Below are 19,484 nucleotides of genomic sequence, written 5' to 3'. Positions count from 1 at the left end.
CATCAATCAGGGTAAAAAGGTAAAACTGGTAACCAAAGTATTTGTTTAGCAGTTTATTTGTGGGTGGAGTTATAACTGTTTGATTTATAACTCCATTCACCACTCCATTCAAATTAGTTCACCATTACTTTGTTCAAAATAAAACTATTTAGTTATACTTTGAATTAACATCGACTAATATATATGATTAAACTAACAATAATAAAAGTAAAAGCAAAGTAAGTCTGTCAAATTAGCAATGACTACATTTAAGTTACCGTTTTTTATTTAATTACAACTTGATTCTGATTTTGTACGAATGCTTTTCTGATTCACCCGTCCCCAAGGGGTTAAGGATCCACACAATTTAAGTCTTAGTGGACTTGATAGTTAATATTAATTCACGAAAGCTTACTAAGCATGCAGACGCATTCGACGTTTTAAGCAAAAGTACAAATATAAGATCAAGTTCTAAAAATGCAAATATATATATATATATATATATATATATATATATATATATATATATATATATATATATATATATATATATATATATATATATATATTGTTCCACCATGTAAATATTTACTGATGCTCTTTGCGATTTAGTCGAGATAAGTTGGCGTTAAGTTTCATTGTATGATTATTTAGTTTCTGAAAATGTAAGCATTACGTTTCGTTGAAAATGGAAACTCTTTAACCCGTTTTGTCCCGTCTTTATATATTGAAATGATTCAAGAAGTGGTTTTAAGGAAAAGGTGGTACAATATATTATCGAAATTAATTAGTTTTTCGACTGTTAAGGCTTTCTAAAAGTCTTTGATAGATCAAAAAGTACTCTTGAACTAAGGTGTGATACAGAGTACCTGTCCGCGAAGCCGACAATTGACTCTTTCATCGAAGATTGTGCCCGTGGGCACCTGGAATATTATCTATAAGGGTGTAGGTATTCCACAGTGGGGCTGTGGATGTCTTGGTGGGGTGAACTCCGCCTCTACGTCTTTTCTGTGAGCAGAGATCTAAGCAGATTCTGAAGATCTGGATCCTTGAGAAGCTGCTGCATTTCCTTGAATAACAGAAGGAACCTAGTTGCTTTGTCTGTAGTTTTGATGGGCTTTGCGGGTATGCTTCTTGGTTTTCTTTTGGGTCTTGCACCACAGCCCGAAAAACAGGCTGGGTGCTCACCTAGGCAGTTTACGCATTTAGCTGTCTCGCTCTGTGGTTTTGTACAAGTGTACGCGAAATGTGCATTGGCACACTTCATACAGGCAGGCTCAGCTGCGCAGGTCTTTTGTGTATGCCCGAATTTCTGGCATCGGTTGCATTGTATTTCGTGGCGCCCGCCACGAAATTTTTTTATCCTAACAGGAGTATCTAAAAGTCTCTTGATGTTGAAAATATCACGATGTTTTTCACAATCTGGTAGGATGACTAGATAGAGGGGGAGGAGCTTAAGGTCTTGGCCCCGCCTCTTCCTCAACTGTTCGATTCTGGTTGGCCGTTGCTCTAAATCTGTTAGTTCTTTTTCGAGATCAGGAATTTCGATTTCTTGACTAAGTCCTCGAATGAGGGCTTTCAAATATCTACTGGTGGTCTGTAGAATTTCCATCGGTTCGTTGTTTACTGCTGGAGTCTCGACGATTGCCGGGGCTGCAGTATCAGTTGAATTGGATGGGAAGTCTTCCATTGTAGCTGTGGAGGCGAACTTCTTCTTAGGGCGAATGGGTTCGCTATCTGTTTCGGACCCTGTGCGTTTTTGTGTCGCCGTGTTGACACTGCACTTCTTCCGCTTCTTTTTCTTCTTAGTTTGTTTTTCAGTAGTTGAGTCTGTCTTTATGGGAGCTATCTCCGGGATGGGGTTGGAGATTGGCGTTTCCAGATCACTAGTAGTTTCAATCGGGGTTTCAGCTGCAGGATCCGCTGGCTCTTTGAGTTCATCTATATGAATATCAAAAGTCTTGGGCGTAGATTCCTCCAAGTCAGTGGTCGGTGCTGGTCTTGATAACAAGGCCACTTTCGTAGCTTCCAATGCCTCGATTGTATAAATCGATTGATATCTGCTCTTAGTAAGAGAGTGATGATTTGGAGCTGTTTTCAAAATCATTGAGTACTCATCTGCATCATCTTGATATTTTTGGATAAGTTCATCAATCTCCTCTATAGTGTCTGTTTTAAGAAATTTGACTTTACGTCTCATCTCTTCCTTCAGGGTGGTATGGTCGATAGCTGGTTCGCGAGTAGATGCGTGAGAGGGTCGGAAAACCTTCCCTACACGGCCAAAACGGTGAGTTGACATGTTAGCTCCGATCTCAGTTATAAAACAACTTCGCTCGGTGAAATCCAACGTTCGAATGTCGGTCGAAAATGATGAGCAAAATGTAAAAAAAAATCAAAATGAAAAAAATAAAAACAATCTCCTTTTATGTCGTAAACACTATGCGTTTGTAATGTTGTCTTTTTAAAATTGAATTGCCAAAAAACAGTAACACTTACTTTTGCTTGGGGGAAGTGCTTTAATTTTCACTGCTTGAAAAAGGTTTATTAACTTAAAAATTTATATTTCGTTAAAATTAGAAAGAAAAAAATTTTTTTTTGCACACCGTGCTTGATACAAAATAACACAATCCCCACATCCAAATTAGTTAAGATCAAATATTTGCACAAATGCAATAAAGTTTCTCTCCGAGTGATCGTTGTAAACATTACAAGAGCAAGAAAACATATTTACCAGTAAATAAAACAAAGAATATTTATCAGTTTTTTTCTATTTCTTTTATTCAATTTAGTCGTGGTTTTTCATTTAAATCTTAGAGCTCGGGCATCCTACTTTAAATTAGTAGCTGTGATGCCTGAGCTGCATGTTATAAAGGTGCGAATTCATGAGAATGGTGTCATCAGTTTAACTTAAAAACCACTCCTGGAATCGCTTCAGTTAAAGGTCTGCCCAGTTTTTATATCGGCGAACTAGGACGTAATTTTACCAAAGGCATTCCTTGGTAATATTACGGCTGATTTATATTAATTATTGGTTTTAAAATTGGCCTTGCTATATAATTTGATATTACTACACAAGATTTTTTCCTGCAAAACGATAATACAATGTAATATGTAAAGGTCAAATGTTGTTATTTTGCTTGTTATACCGGAATATATTATATTGTCACTCATTAAATATCCAATATTTTCTCAATAAATAACCAGGTATAAAATCTGCTATTTTCTCTGCGAATGTTTTAAGAAATGGGTAACTCATTAAATTGAAAAAAATTTAAAAATAATTACGCCCACCCTTTAACACAGTAACCACGAAGTAAATCCAGTAAAGTTGCATTCCATATGATGTTTTGTATTTTTGATATGATTTTTGTGGAAAATAATGCTTAAAATGAAAAATACTTATCCAAAAATAACATAATCTTCGTTACTACAAGAAAATACCTTTTTTCAAAGTGGAGCAAGATGACATATCTGAGAATAGTAGATTAGTGTAAAAGATGCTTTTTCACTGTAAATGTATTAACTCTAAGGAATTAAAATGTTCTAAGGAATCGAATTTAAATCATTCAACTGAGTTCATTCAAAATAATTTTTAAATTTCATTTTAATCATGATTCAAACATAGCATCAGTAGCTTGGTAAATATAATTAAACAATCCCAATATTTTCTTTAGTGAAGAAATGAATTGGCACTTTTTTTATTCGAATTCATAATATTTTTAAACCATTGACGTACAAAAGATGTAATTGTTTTTTATATATGTCAACCACTTGTTACCATATCACATTCAATTTCAAACCAGATTTTTTTAATTCTTTCGAGTAAATACTAAGTGTCACCATTTTTGTAGTTCGTAGGGTGGATAGGGAAAAGTGCGTTAATAAATTTCAGTTCATGTCGTGATATTTTAACGTCATATGTTTTAAATATTCATCCAAAAACTAAACTAAAAATAATTTTGATTTACGATTGTATTTTTCCAAGCGAAATTAGTGCTAAATTTACTATACACACAAACGAAGTATGTAAGATCAAGTACTTGTAAAGATGCAGCGTTATTATGTTGAAAGAAACATTGGTATCCAGAAGAAAACATTTGTCGGAGTAGTGAAAAACAAAATTGATTACTTAAGATCCTAAGACAAATCCTCTGTTATTGTATCTGAAAGGACCTATTTTTTTATCAAAAGTCAAAGTTTCTAAAAATATTTCAGTAACTTCTGAAGATGAATAATTAAATATAATTTTCAAACATTTTTATTCTGATAATAATCCCTCTAAACATCAATCTTCTTTTATGTCGTAAACAGTATGCGTTTGTCCTTTTGTCTTTATAAAATTGAATTGCCAAAAAAACAGTAACACTTACTTTTGCTTGGGAGGAGTGCTTTAATTTTCACTGCTTGAAAAAGGTTTATTAACTTAAAAATATATATTGTTAAAATTAGGAAGTAAAAAAAATTTTTTTTGCTCACCGCGTTTGATACAAAATAACACAATCCCCACATCCAAATTAGTTAAGATCAAATATTTGCACAAATGCAATAAAGTTTCTCTCCGAGTGATCGTTGTAAACATTACAAGAGCAAGAAAACAAATTTACCAGTAAATAAAACAAAAAATATTTTTCAGTTTTTTTCTATTTCCATTTAATTGAGTCGTGGCGTTTCATTCATTAAAATCTTAGATTTCGGGCATCCTGCTTTAAATTAGTAGCTGTGATGCCTGATCTGCATGTTATGAAGGCGGAAATTCATGAGAATGGTGTCATCAGTTCAACTTTAAAACCACTCCTGGAATCGCTTAAGTTTAAGGTCCGCCCAGTTTTAATATCGGCGGACTAGGACGTAATTTTACCAAAGCCATTCCTTGCTAATATTACGGCTGATTTATAGTAATTATTGGTTTTAAAATTGGCCTTGCTATATAATGTGATATTACTACACAAGATTTTTTTCTGCGAAACGATAATACAATGTAATATGTAAAGGTCAAATGTTGTTATTTTGCTTGTTATATGCGAATATATTATATTGTCACTCATAAAATATCCACTATTTCTCAATAAATAACCAGGGATGAAAACTGCTTTTCTCTCTGCGAATGTTTTAAGAAATGAGTTGCTCATTAAATTGAAAAAAATTTAAAAATAATTACGCCCACCCTTTAACACAGTAACCACGAAGTAAATCCAGTAAAGTTGCATTCCATATGATGTTTTGTATTTTTGATATGATTTTTGTGGAAAATAATGCTTAAAATGAAAAATATTTATCCAAGAATAACATAATCTTCGTTACTACAAGAAAATACATTTTTTTCAAAGTGGAGCAAGATGACATATCTGAGAATAGTAGATTAGTGTAAAAGATGCTTTTTCACTGTAAATGTATTAACTCTAAGGAATTAAAATGTTCTAAGGAATCGAATTTAAATAATTCAACTGAGTTCATTCAAAACAATTTTTAAATTTTATTTTAATCATGATTCAAACATAGCGTCAGTAGCTTGGTAAATATATTTAAACAATCCCAATAATTTTTCATTGTTCACAATATTTTCTTCAGTGAAGAAATGAATTGGCACTTTTTTTATTCGATTTCATAATATTTCTAAACCATTAACGTACAAAAGATGTATTTTTTTATAATATATATCAACCACTTGTTACCACATCACATTCAATTTCAAACCAGATTTTTTTAATTCATTCGAGTAAATACTAAGTGTCTCCATTTTTGTAGTTCGTAGGGTGGGTAAGGAAAAGTGCGTTAATAAATTTCAGTTCATGTCGTGATATTTTAACGTCATATGTTTTTAAATATTCATCCAAAAACTAAACTGAAAATAATTTTGATTTACGATTGTATTTTTCCAAACGAAATTAGTGTTAAATTTACTATACACACAAACGAACTGTGTAAGATCAAGTACTTGTAAAGATGCAACAAAAAATCTGTTCTCGAGTGTTATTATGTAGAAAGAAACATTGGTATCCAGAAGAAAACATTTGTCCGAGTAAGTGAAAAACAAAATTAATTACTGAAGATCCTAAGACAAATCCTCTGTTATTGTAACTGATAGGACTTATTTTGTATCAAAAGTCATATTTCAGTAACCTCAAAAGATGAATAATTTAATCTAATTTTCGAAAATTTTTATTCTGATAAATAATCTCTCTAAACAATCTTTTTTATGTCGTAAACAGTATGCGTTTGTCCTATTGTCTCTTTAAAATTGAATTGCCAACAAACAATAATATTTACTTTTGCTAGGGGGAAATGCTTTAATTTTCACTGTTTGAAAAAGGTTTATAAGCTTAAAAATTTATGTTTCGTTAAAATTAGGGGGGGGGGGATTTAGTTTGCACACCGCGTTTGATACAAAATAACACAATCCCCACAACCAAATTAGGTAAGATCAAATATTTGCATAAATGCTATAAATTTGTTCTCTGAATGATTTCTGTAAACATTAGAAGCATAAGAAAAAAAATAATACCACTATATAAAACAAAAAAATATTTTTAATCTTTTCAATTGCCTCCTGAAACCGTCGATTATTCCGGGTGAGAAATCTTCTTATAGCTTGGGCATCCTACTCTCGTAGCTGTGATGCCTGAGTTGCGTGATCATACAAAACTCAACGACCACTCCTGGGAATAGCTTAGGTTAAAGGTCTGCCCAGTTTTTATATCGTCGGACTATGACTTAATATTACCAAAGGGATTCCTTGATAATATTACGGCTAAATTATACTGATTTTTAAAATTGGCCTTATATATAATTTGATATTACTACACAAGATTTTTTCCTGCAAAACGATAATACAATGTAATATGTAAAGGTCAAATGCTTTTATTTTAATTGTTAGATCGGAGTTTATTATATTATCGTTCATAAAGTATGCAATATTTTCTCAGTAAGCAACCAGGGAAACAGGGATGGAAACTGCTTTTCTCTCTGCGAATGTTTTAAGAAATTGGTTGCTGATTAAATTGAAAAAAAATTTAAAAATAATTACGCCCCCCCCCCTTCACACAGTAACCATGCAATAAATACAATTGCATTTCATATGATGTTTTGTATTTTTGATATGATTTTTGTGGAAATTAATACTTAAAATTAAAAATACCTATCTAAAAATAACATAAACTTCGTTACTACAAGAAAATACATTTTTACAAAGTGGAGCGAGTTGACATATCCGAGAATAGTAGATTAGAGTAAAAGATACTGTTTCATTGTTAATGTTTTAACTCTAAGGAATCAAAATGTTGTCATTATAAATCATTCAAATGTAATGATATTTTACTTTAAACAGGGTCCGAACATAGCATCAGTTGCTTGATAAATATATTTAAACAATCCCAGTAATTTTTCATTGCTCACAATATTTCCTTTAGTGAAGAAATGAATAGAAATTTTTTTTATTCGATGTCTTAATATTTTTACACCATTTACGTACAAAAGATGTAATTTTTTTTAATATATACATGAACCTCTTGTTACCGTATCCTAGTCAATTTCAAATTTGATTTTTTAAAATTTATTTCTCCATTTTTGTAGTACGTAGGGTGGGTAAGGAAAAGTGCGTTAATATAATTTAATCTATGTCGCGATATTTTAACGTCATATGCTTTTAAATATTCATCCAAAAACTAAACTAAAAATAACTTTGATTTATAGTTGTATTTTTTCGAACGAAATTAGTGTTAAATTTACTATACACACAAACAAACTATGTAAAATCAAGTACTTGTAAAGATGCAACAAAAAATTTGTTCCCGAGTGTAATTATGTAGAAAGAAACATTGGTATCCAGAAGAAAACATTTGTCCGACTAAGTGAAAAAGAAATTTTTTGGTGATATTTTTCTCTATTTACTTTAGATTGTAGAACAAATCTTTTGTTATTGTAGCTGAAAGGACTTAGTTTTCATTAAAAGGCTCTCTAAAAATATTTAAGCAATCTCAAAAGATGAATAATTTAATATTATTTTCAAAAACTTTTAATTCTTATAATTAATCTCTCTAAACAATCTTCCTTTATGTCGCAAACAGTATGCGTTTGTCCTATTGTCTTTCTAAAATTGAATTGCCAACAAACAGTAACTCTTACTTTTGCTTGGGGGAAGAGCTTTAATTTTCACTGCTTAAAAAAGGTTTATTAAATTAGAAATTTATATTTCGTTAAAATTAGGAAGAAAAAAATTATATTTCGCACACCGCGTTTGATACAAAATAACACAATCAAATTAGGTAAGATCATATATTTGCATAAATGCAATACATTTGCTCACCAAGCGATTCTCGTAAGCATTACGAGCATAAGAAAACAATTCTACCAGTAAATAAAACAAAAAATATTCTTCAATATTTCTACTTTTCTGAATCAGATTATCTAACTCAAAATAAATTCAATTCCTAAAGCTCGGGCATCCTATTTAGTCGCTATGCCTGAGTCGCAATGTTTCAGATCTCTCTCTACATTTTGTGAAGTGTGAGTGACGCTGAAGCCGTAAACAATTTATAAATTCTGCCTTTTAATTTCAAGAGCACCAATGTTCTGTAATGTAGGGTCTGTTCGTGTCATGACAAGAAGATTAGAATGTAGGCGTTACTTACTATCACACACGACCTTATGGAGAAAAGTTGATTTTTAAGCTCTGAAAACCTTTAACACATTGAGCGCCGCGTCAGCTATCAGTGGCTGACACTGGACTTTCCATTTAGGCCGCGTCAACCACCGGTGGCTGACACTGGACTTTCCATTTAGGCCGCGTCAACCACCGGTGGCTGACACTGAAATTACATTTAGGCTGCGTCAACCACCGGTGTCTGACACTGAAATTACATTTAGGCTGTGTCTGACACAGCTTGTTGACACTGACCTTTTGAGTTTGTAGTTATTTACCGTGGCAAGCCATGTAAAATTAGCTTGGCGTTCAACGTGTTAACCTAGTTAAATGGTAATCCATTTCACTGGAATGTCTTAGCCTGATTTGTAACAGTTAATTTATTATCAAGCTAAACTTACTTGGGCTAATTCTAATAATTACGCTGTAGTTGATGATGAAGAAATTACTATAAGGAGAAATGTTTTTCCATTTTTTTAAAATATTATTTTTTTAGCTATATATTTGATGATTATATTGTCTTCCGCAAATGAAATAGAAATAACAAGAGGTGAGCAAAACTGCTACTTCTCCGTCGCTGTTACTTCTGCTACTTTTTTTCAAAAGTAACAGAGACTAATAGCAGTGACGGTGATTATTTCGATATAAAATTTATCGATATTTTCTATCAATCAATTCGATTGAGGGTCATAATTTATTAAAATTGGTCTAAATTAATCGAATAAATATTTTCAATAAATAATCGATATAGTTAGTTTTCAGTGAAAATAATCGATATCATCAATATTTTATGTAATCAATGAAAATAATTAATCGTTATGCTTAGTAGTCCTTTTTATGTTAAGTAATGATTTTTAACCCTTTCGCGCCGACTGTCACAAATACGTGCCAGCATAAAACCGTATCAACCAGGGCAAGAAGATAAAACTGGTAATCAAAGTAATTCCTTAGCAGTTTATTTGTGGGCGGAGTTATAATTGCTTGATTTATTTAATTCACTATTACTTTGTTCAAAATAAAATTATTTAGTTATACTTTGAATTAACATTGATTATATATATGTGGAGTTTGGAGCTGTTGTTATAGTATTATAGTGTAATAACTGCGAACATTGCGTCATCCACCATCTTGTAATATTAAAGGAAGTTGCATCATCCTCTTGACATTGAGAGGCGCCAGCCAGACCAGAAGGGGAACTCCCGAAGGGAAACTCCCGAATTTATAATTAACTCTTAACTTTATACCATAGAACAATCTAATTCTTAGTCACATGCATTCCGGAGACCACTGCGCGAAGGCAGCTCTCACGATTCATGTCAATACTGTTAACTGCTATATCCATCTACCTTTTTATTTCTATTAAATTGTTATGTTTATTAAATTATCGTCATTATTTACTCCTATGCTGCACTATCTCCCACATATATGAATAAGCTAACAATAATTAAAGTAATATCAAAGTAAGTCTGTCTAATTAGAAACGACTACATTTAAGTTACCGTTTTTTATTTAATTACATCCTAATTCTGATTTTGTACGAATGCTTTTCTGAATCACCCGTCCCCAAGGGGACGGGTGATATATTTATGTTTGTATATAGTAGTATGTATTTATGTTTGTATATAGTAGTATGATTTTTAATAGCCAGTATGCGACCTTTTTTTTTTATTCTTTTAATGTGTTAAAATAACATAAGAAAAGATTTTATCTCAGATAAGACATTAAATTATAACTCATATTTCTTTGTTCTACTAATATTTTCGAAATTTGTAGCAGTAAAATTTGTCACAGTAGCAGTCATTTTTTTAACTGTGATAAATTTCGGCTGGAGGAGGTTGTCACAGTGACTGCTCCAGTCACTGAGACAAGTCACTGCTCCAGTCACTGAGACAAGTCACTGCTCCGTTACTTTTGACCCATCTCTAGAAATAATTAAACTCTGCTTTTACACATGATTAGAGTGAGACTAACCCTGAAGAATTTCAGCATATTAGATTAGGATGCATCTGCATATGCCTGCGCAACCGGCTGAGCAAATGCGCATGTGATAGAAATGCCTAGCTAGAATTTAATTCTAACCACAGAATTTTCGAAAAAGTAATCCTGTTGAAGAAATGGCGCGGAGGAATACCTTTTACTATATAGTTCTAGTGTATGAATACATAGTTTGTAGCTTATAGGTGTAATCAAGTGTTGTTAGGTTGACGGTTGTCACTTTAAGCTCTTCATTTACTTTTCAATAACGAAGGAAAGTTAAATGTTTTGAATGATTTTTGTTGTTATTTATGATACTGCATCAACGTGTTTTTAACCGTTTAGTACATTTTTTCATCCTCATTATCAATTTAAGGTAGGTAAAGATTTCCACGTTAATTAGTTAGGTTTTTCATAACTTGTTTTACGCTTTCGATTCTAACTTTGTTATAATAAGAAATGTCTGTCCACAAGAAAGTAGGGCTTGAAAACGTAAAATACAAAGAATGTGGACGAAAATTGAAAATTATTGTCGAGGAAAATAGGAAAAATTTAAACGCCCTCATGAGGAACTTACACGATTATAAGTCCATTGATGTGTCCAGCAAGTTAGGGTGCGCTTTGTGCAATCAGATGCTTGTTAATTATGGTTTTTTCGATATCAATCAATATCTAACTAACCATGGAGCCCAGGGTAATTATCAGTCAAAATTGTTCGGGAAAGATCCGAACTGTAAAGTTTGTAAAACTTATGAAGATATCGAACACATACTTACTGCCTGTCCAGTTTATGATGATTTAAGAATTCAATTTTTCCCGAGAAATTTAAACTATGACACCATTAAACGAAACTGGAACCAAAAGAAAATAAACAAAGGAAGTGAAGAGATTTTTAAAAGACTTTTTGAAAACAGAATTGAGGATCTGGTCTAAACCGATCCTTCAACAGTGTTCCCTGGATGCCCCGATTGGGAGGTGGGACAGGGTGAAGCCGAACTATAGTTTTTTTGCAAAACCATTATCAGAGCGAATATTCTGAAAAAAACCTTACATTTGAAAGTGAGTCTTTTGATAATCAAAATTCGTTCAACATTTAGAAGGAAAAATACATTTAAAGGAGTTTACCAAGCCGGGGTGACCCACCGGTGGGTCACGCTAGATTGTCTCAACTTGGCAGCGCACCGGAGTAAAAACTGGCAACAATAAATTTCATTTTTTAGTTTTTTTCCGGGAATAATAAAAAGCCATAACTACCAATTGTTTTTAACGGATGCAATTTTTACATTGAATTGCTTCTTCGTCGTGATTAATTTCCTTATAGTGAATTGTTATTGTTGAGAGTAGATTAACTCCTCCCGAATATTATCTAATATTGAAATAGTTCTTCTACCAGTATTTTCTCTTTTCCCGGCGTGAACGTGTTAACAAACCACTTTGCGGTTGAGAAGCTGGAACTTTCATGCATATAAACTTTCTTCGGAAAATAAAATTTTGAAGCGGTTGCACAAAAATTAAGTTATAGACATTTGTTTAATTTTCTTTACCACTTTTTAAAATTTACAAGTGAAATTTATCATTTATGGGGCCTAAACTTCCGACATTATTAGCTATATTGGGACCATATTTTCCAGATTGCGACTACCTCCATTTTTCAGGTTAAAAAATTATAATCTGTTGAAAAGAAAAAGGTATGTTCATTCAGAGAGAATACATTGTGTCTCGTTATGAAACTTAATTAGTGACTGACCGAAATGAATTTGTCTTCCTGAGATAACACTTCTGAATAATTTAGAATGGTACTCAGCGAAAATCTGATCATTGGAACAAAAGTTATTTAAGAGGATATCTTTTTTTAATTTTTCACACTGTACTTTTATTAGATAATATTTAGGCTAAAACAAGAATTTTTTAAAATTTTAACTTTCCATAAAAAGTTCAATAAATTACAAATACAGAATGGAAAATATATTTTATTTTATACACAATTATGGAATAAAGAGCGACATGCATCATGGGTGAAACCCGTTATATTGCAAGACGGAAAAGAGAAAAAACTGGTAGGTAAGACATTTCATTCCAGCAATTTTTTCAAACAAAAATAAAATATCTGTAACTATCAAGATTTCTTTTATAATTTTAGCATATATATAAAACTGCTTATTTTCCGAGATAAAGTAGTTATTGATGAATAGCTTAAAAAAAGAATTAGTATACTCCTCCCCAAACTCAGCTATAACTGAAAAGGTTTTAATACCAGCCTTTCATATTTTCCGTCTCGCTTTCACCCCTGACATGCATATAAGAGTTTCCATGGTCCTTAAAAATTAAATATTGATAGAAAATTTGCAATAAAGCTAGTAGAAAATTTTCTAGTTTTAGAATATTTTTTTTAATTCGGCTGTATCGATTTCTTTAACAGTCGATTAATTTTCCAAATTTTGATCACAATGACATGTTAAGGTGTCTAAGCACCATTGCTTAGACACCTTACATGTTACAACCATATTTCACATTTTTAAGGGCCGTTAGGACTATTTACAGACATGTAAAACAAGGCTAATAGATATTATAACTTACAGTAGCAAAACAAAATGTTTTGTAAATATTTTCAATTTATTTTCTTCAGAATTTTCCAGAAAAGAGGAATAAAACAAATTATTTTCAACAGCAATATTTTTCGAAAATTTAAAATTGCATAAGATTTGTGCAATTGTTAAAATATGCACATAGGTACAATTTTATTAATTTTCAACAAATTCTCAGAATGAGCAATTGAATTGGATGTGATGTTTAATAAGACAAAACCCGAAAAAGAACAGGCTGTGTCAAATGAACTGTTTAAAAATTAAGTAACTTAGCGGTAATACTGGCCAGAATGTTTAATATTCAAAGATCAGATTAACTTTTTAACAGTTGTGGTAAAAATGAAAGGAAAAAATAGGCTTTGTTGGTTAAAATTTAGATTACATTAAAGCTCTAATAATTCTACTTTACAATATTTATGCGCTATTTTCTTGCAGTATCTCTATTCAGTTTAAAATCTTTCGGATACTGTTTTATTTTATTAAATTTCCCTCAGGTGCCCCTAGCACCAACTTTAAACCACTAGCTTTATCGCGTTCGAGCCCCAGTTGGACTCTCCCCTTTTTACAAGAGGCCAAGAACTGATAACTATTTGAATTTCCTTTTTCTCTCGCATTTTTGCGGTGGTTCTTTTGATAATTCATATCTCGTAGAGTATGTACTTAAGTATGCTTTAGTCAGAGCACGAGGATGGGAATGGAATGGAGATGTGATTTAAGCCTGAACTTGACCACGTGTGGACACCTTATGTGCCAATGGCTGGATGAATATTCCTTTCCTATATTTGCAAAAGAAATCTATATGGTAACCATAACCATCTCAGCGCAAATAAATGGGTAATCAAGAGAAATATATTTGCCTTTTTTCGTACACTTGGAGTTTTCACCATTTGACTAATAGGACGAACTTTAGAATCATCCCTAAGAACTTAAAGTCATGCGAAGCCTTCTACTCTTAATATTTGGTACTTCCAGATATCTGCTAACGCGATTCCTCCTTTTGTGGAAACTACGCACCTTTTTTTTTCCTTTGCCATCAACTAAAACAAAGGTACACATGTTTTTAATTAAAACCAACTTTTTCGTCTTCCTGTAACTGAGCGAGATTGTTTGAGTAACAGATTTAAAATATCTGGTCTGTTCTCCCTCATCCACTTTTAATTCAAGGACGTTGACTCCTACTCTTTATATCTAAATTAATTAAATTTGAATTTTTTAAATTAGTTTTGTGATTATAATAGCCTTTCTGATAGATAAAATGGATTCGTAAAACATAATTATAAATATCAAAGCGAAAATGAATCACATAACATTGTTTCTTAGATTCCTTTCTTTCCAGGCATGGGTAGCAGGTAACGTGTGAAACAATAATTTAAAGTTGAAGGGCTTGACCCATAACATTCTACAAAAATAAAGTTCAAAACAAGGTCTGATGACAGATTCTCTCAATGTTCAACATATAATCTTATAAATACATCTTATATACAGATTTTTATTGAATTAAAGCACTTGAGTAAAATTCCGTCCACCAAGAAAGCTGGCGCCAATTCCGCCAAACTGATACCAAATCGTTTTCTACTTTAATCAGCCCAAATGGGAATTAAAACAGAAAGTTATTATTTTTTTTAATTGAAATTTATATCTTAGGATGTATGATTAAAAAAAATTGTGGCATAATTTATTCACCGAAATAACTTAATATAAAAGTACTTTAAATTCATCATATTTTAACAGCTACAAAAAAGCTATTTCATGGTTTATCAATCAAATGGTTTTTCAATCAAACGGTTTATAAATCAAACGATTTATTAATCAATTGTTTATAAATCAAATGGTTTATCATTGTTTAGCAATCGAGCTATTCAAATGGTTTATCGAAATGACCACGTTCTTTGTCTATAGTTCACCACTGATGGAGCAAATTTGATTTTTCAATTAAATGGTTTAGCAATCAAGCGATTATCAAATTGCTATATTAATCAAATTGCTTATAAATCAAATGGTTTATCATTGTTTAGCAATCAAGCTATTAAATGGTTTATCGAAATGACCACGTACATATAGTTCCCCATAGATGGAGAAAATTCGTGTTGGTTTACGCCATTTTTTGGTTGCATGGTCGTCGAAATTCTACACAAGTTCCTGAATTTATAACAATCTTAAAATAATAACCAATATATTACAAGAAAAAGAAAGAAGAAAAATTTCTTTAAATTACAAGGAAGTTTCTTTTTAAATGTGACTAGGTTTATCCTCAATGAGAGCTAAAAGTTTCGTTCATGAGTGGAAAAATGACGGAAAATAAGCACTGACTGATCTTCTGTACAAAGATTTCGATAGTGGATGCTGCTGGTATTCTAACGAGCTGTTGGTTGAAGAGCTACTGGATGATAATGAGCAAAATGGTGGAGTGGACACACGGTGATTATTCTTTTGGAATACAGAAGAGGCGCTACCGTAACTACCACTGGAACATTCGGATTCATCTGAAACAGGATCTTGATTTTATTTTTTGAACGTTATAAAACAAATAATAAATAAAAACTTCACAAGATGTATTACAGGTGAGGCCATGGCTGAAAGCCCTTATATAGTAAGACGGAAAAGTGCGGAAACTGGTACGAAAGACATTTCATTTTAGCATTTTTTCCGAGAAAAATAAAATATCTGTAACTATCAAGATTTCTTTTATAATTTTAGTCTATATATAAAACTGCTTATTTTCGGAGGATAAAGTAGATATTGTTGAATAGTTTTAAAAATAATAAGGTAACTTCTCCCGAAAACTAGTTATAACTGAAATGGTTTCACTACCACCCTTTCCTCTTTTCCGTCTCGCTTTCACCCCTTGGTGAGGCAACTGTCCCGCTTCTGAAAAAGTTTTATTAAACTGGTATCGAATTAAACGGTAAAAATGTAGAATAAGGATAATTACTCCCACTCTTTTCAGGAATAAGGCACATAAGCGAGATAACTTAGCAAAAATGTAGAATAAGGATAATTACTCCCACTCTTTACAGGAATAAGGCACATAAGCGAGATAACTTAGCAAAAATGTAGAATAAGGATAATTACTCCCACTCTTTACAGGAATACGGCACATAAGCGAGATAACTTAATAAAAATGTAGAATAAGGATAATTATTCCAACTTTTTACAGAAATTCGGCACAAAAGCGAGATAACTTTCTCACTCATACCAAAAAGTTACAACGAAGGAGAGCAGTTGCTGGTTAAAACTATGCATATAGATAAAGCATTTTCATAACCCTTGCGTGAGATGGGTCAATTTTGTCCAAAACTAATTCTTCCAATTAATTTTTTTTTAAGAACCGGGGAACTAAGCCCCTGTTCGCTACCGCTCATCAACCCTGATGATTGCTTAGCAATAATTGTTTCTTTGCAGAAAACAGTTTTTCTACTAAAGTTAAAACTATTAATTTATCATCTATGCAGTGAAAGGAATTCTGTTTGCTTACGTTTGTGCCTCCACTTCCCACGTTCAAATCTATTATCTATTAGTATTACAAATATTTAGATCTATTGGTGAACCACAGCAATTTTACTAAGCAATAATTTTTTAAAATAACATTTAGATTGCATTGAACATTAGATTGTTTAAAAAAAATTTATGAGTTCACAACGTTATTCAATATTTTTGCTAAGCAAACGGGCGGAAATTTTAAATACTATTTTTGCTTGCATCTCCCTGTGAATGAAATTGATCACTAAGTTCTAAATCATTTAACAGATTTCTTTAACCATAATTTATAACAGTATATGAATGATATTTGCACAATAATAATTGTAAAACGGTAAATTAAATTAAGCCACATTTCCAAAATACTTTATCTTAAAATGTAGGGCAGAATTACATTATATAATAATAATAATAAAAAAGTCAATTCTCTTAGTTTTAAACTCTTGAATTAAAAGCGTAATAATAGCTGTACGGGAAAATAACTTTAAATTAGGGATACAAATATATTTACAGAAAAACAATACCTATATGATTTTTATTAGTTTTCTGCTAATGACAAAAATAAAAAACAGTATGGAAATGAATGAGGAAAAATAAGATCCTACTATGTGATTTTCCGGACAATAAAAATGCACAGACAACAATGAAAAACTGCGACACTATCATTAGATATTTATACATAGTATAGTAAGATACGACATTCAATCTAACAAAAATAACATCAAGATATGCTAAGCATTGAATACTTAAATTTTGATAGGATTGTTTAAAAAAAAAAAACTTTCTCAAAGGGATTCAATTTGACCCAATCTGATAGTTATGGAAAAATATAGTGAAAAATCATGTGAATTATTAAATATTTAGGATTTAGAAAATTAGCTTGTTAATTTTTTATGTTGACATAGTTTAAAATACATATCTAAGAAAGTGAAGAGGGGAAATAGGGTCGTAAATTGAAAATTTTATTTGAAAAAAAAAAAAAAAGAGCATAGCTCAGAATGGATTTAAAGAAACCTAGAATATGCATTTGGGGATGAAATACAAATTGCACTTTTTCAATGTTAAATGGCGTAGTCAAATTTTCATACTGAACACATCTCGTGAAAAAAGTATATATACGTGTAGTTTATTTTTATTTTTTAAAAATTTGTAAGCAAGAATCATTATTTTATAATTATTTAATTTAAAATAAAGTAATCATTGCAATAACTTCAAAAATAGAAACAGATGCTATGTCAATATTCTTAAATAACTATGCTCTTTGCTTTATTTTTTTCTGGATCTAAAGTCTGGACCCTTTAATGTTGATTTTAGTTTCTGTTAATGTTAATCTTAGTTTTCTGTTCATAGTTAGAACCCTTTAATGTTAATCTTAGTTTTTATATTACGCCATATCTCGATATCTTTTTAAGCGAATTCAAAAGTGTTTGCTCACAATTAAAAAATTCGTTCACCCGAAGATAATTCCTTGCAAAAAGTAAACTTTAGTAAATACTTATTATTTTATTTAATAATAGTCGAAAGAATTTTGAATTATAAGGTATACAATTTTTTACGTCATTTTAAAGTATGTAATTTTGCAAGGCAAAATACAAAATTTGAGCGAAATCAGTTAATAATTCTTTAGAAATCGAATTTTTAATATGCTATTTATTTAGTGCAATCTATGTACATCATGTGATATGCATTGACTGCAAATAAATTGCAAAGCACATTTTGTCAAAATAAATGGAAGTATCAAATTTAGCACACATATAAATTTTAATAAGGGATTATAAAATAGTATTTTACCAATGAATGGAGTTTCGTCGTATAATGAGCTGTTTCGGTGCTTTGTGAATTGAGAATTTCTACAAACACAGGGGGAAGATATTTCCATGATTGATTCTGAAGCTGGCTTCCACAAATCTTAAAATAAAATGAAAAAAAAAATTAAAAAAAGGGACACATATACACAAAAATTACACAATACTTAATAGTTTTGCGTTTAGAAAATTCTTCTAAACTTAATTTTTGTTTTAACTACCACTTTGAGAAATCTTTTTCTACAACTGTACAAGTTGTCAGGTATTTAATTTATTTATCAAATGAAGCTGTGTATCTGAGGTTTTACCTTTAAGCGTGTTTATAATAGTCAGTGAAGTATAGAAATTACATAAAAATTAAAAAAGTTTCATGTAGGAGAGAAATTCAATATTTCTTCTTGCGTGCCTATTCTTTAACACGTTCACGCCGGGTGTTGCGCCTCAAAGCGGGACGGAAAAGAGAAAATACTGGTAGAAGAACTATTTCAATATTAGATAATATTCGGGAGGAGTTAATTTATTCTCAACAATAACAATTTACTGTAAGGAAATTTATCACGGCGAAGAAGCAATTCAATGTAAAAATTGCATCCGTTAAAAACAATTGGTAGTTATGGATTTTTATTATTCCCGGAAAAAAACTAAAAAATGAAATTTATTTGTTACCAGTTTTAACTAAGGTGCGCTGCCAAGATGAGACAATCTAGCGTGACCCACCGGTGGGTCACCCCGGCGTGAACGTGTGAAGTCTGGGGTTTTTAAGTTTGCGGGAAATTATGTATATTATAACTTTAAACCTTGGCAGTTTTTCACATTTTAAACTTCTCGAAAACTAGCTGTCAACTTTTACGTTTTTCAATGAAGCTTCAGCCTTGTGGTAAAAAAATAAAACTGGAATTGACACTAAAAATAGGCTTTTAATTTATGTTTTGTCCACTATACGAATTATCTAACCATGTGCAGTAATTCTTCAAAATGTATTTTCACATTTTTGAAACGTAACGATAGTTATAATAATTTTAATTA

General features: G+C 31.3%; 1 protein-coding gene and 1 long non-coding RNA gene across 4 annotated transcripts in view; one reads left to right on the top strand and one right to left on the bottom strand.

Moving 5' to 3' along the window:
* Positions 1 to 12,438: 12,438 nt before the first annotated feature.
* Positions 12,439 to 15,072, top strand: LOC147810840 (uncharacterized). Its single transcript, XR_015432985.1, has 2 exons — positions 12,439 to 12,606; positions 12,895 to 15,072. It is a non-coding gene; the product is annotated as an uncharacterized LOC147810840 (long non-coding RNA).
* LOC107441602 (rhotekin-2) overlaps positions 13,790 to 19,484 on the bottom strand; it is a 105,410-nt gene continuing 99,715 nt past the window's right edge. For all 3 annotated transcript variants that reach the window (XM_071182088.2, XM_016054929.5, XM_071182089.2), the window contains exons 10-11: positions 18,445 to 18,561; positions 13,790 to 15,659 (exon numbers count right to left, since the gene is read on the bottom strand). In XM_071182088.2, coding sequence (XP_071038189.1) covers positions 15,451 to 15,659; positions 18,445 to 18,561 — 326 coding nt within the window. In that variant the 3' untranslated portion in view covers positions 13,790 to 15,450. The remainder of the gene's footprint in view (positions 15,660 to 18,444; positions 18,562 to 19,484) is intronic.

This window comes from Parasteatoda tepidariorum, chromosome 4, assembly GCF_982258835.1.
Source record: "Parasteatoda tepidariorum strain Cologne lab strain chromosome 4, Ptep-v5.0, whole genome shotgun sequence".
In the NCBI taxonomy this organism is placed as follows: Eukaryota; Metazoa; Arthropoda; class Arachnida; order Araneae; family Theridiidae; genus Parasteatoda; species Parasteatoda tepidariorum.
Note: the sequence above shows the minus strand (reverse complement) of the source record. Positions and strands in the feature narration are given on the sequence as shown.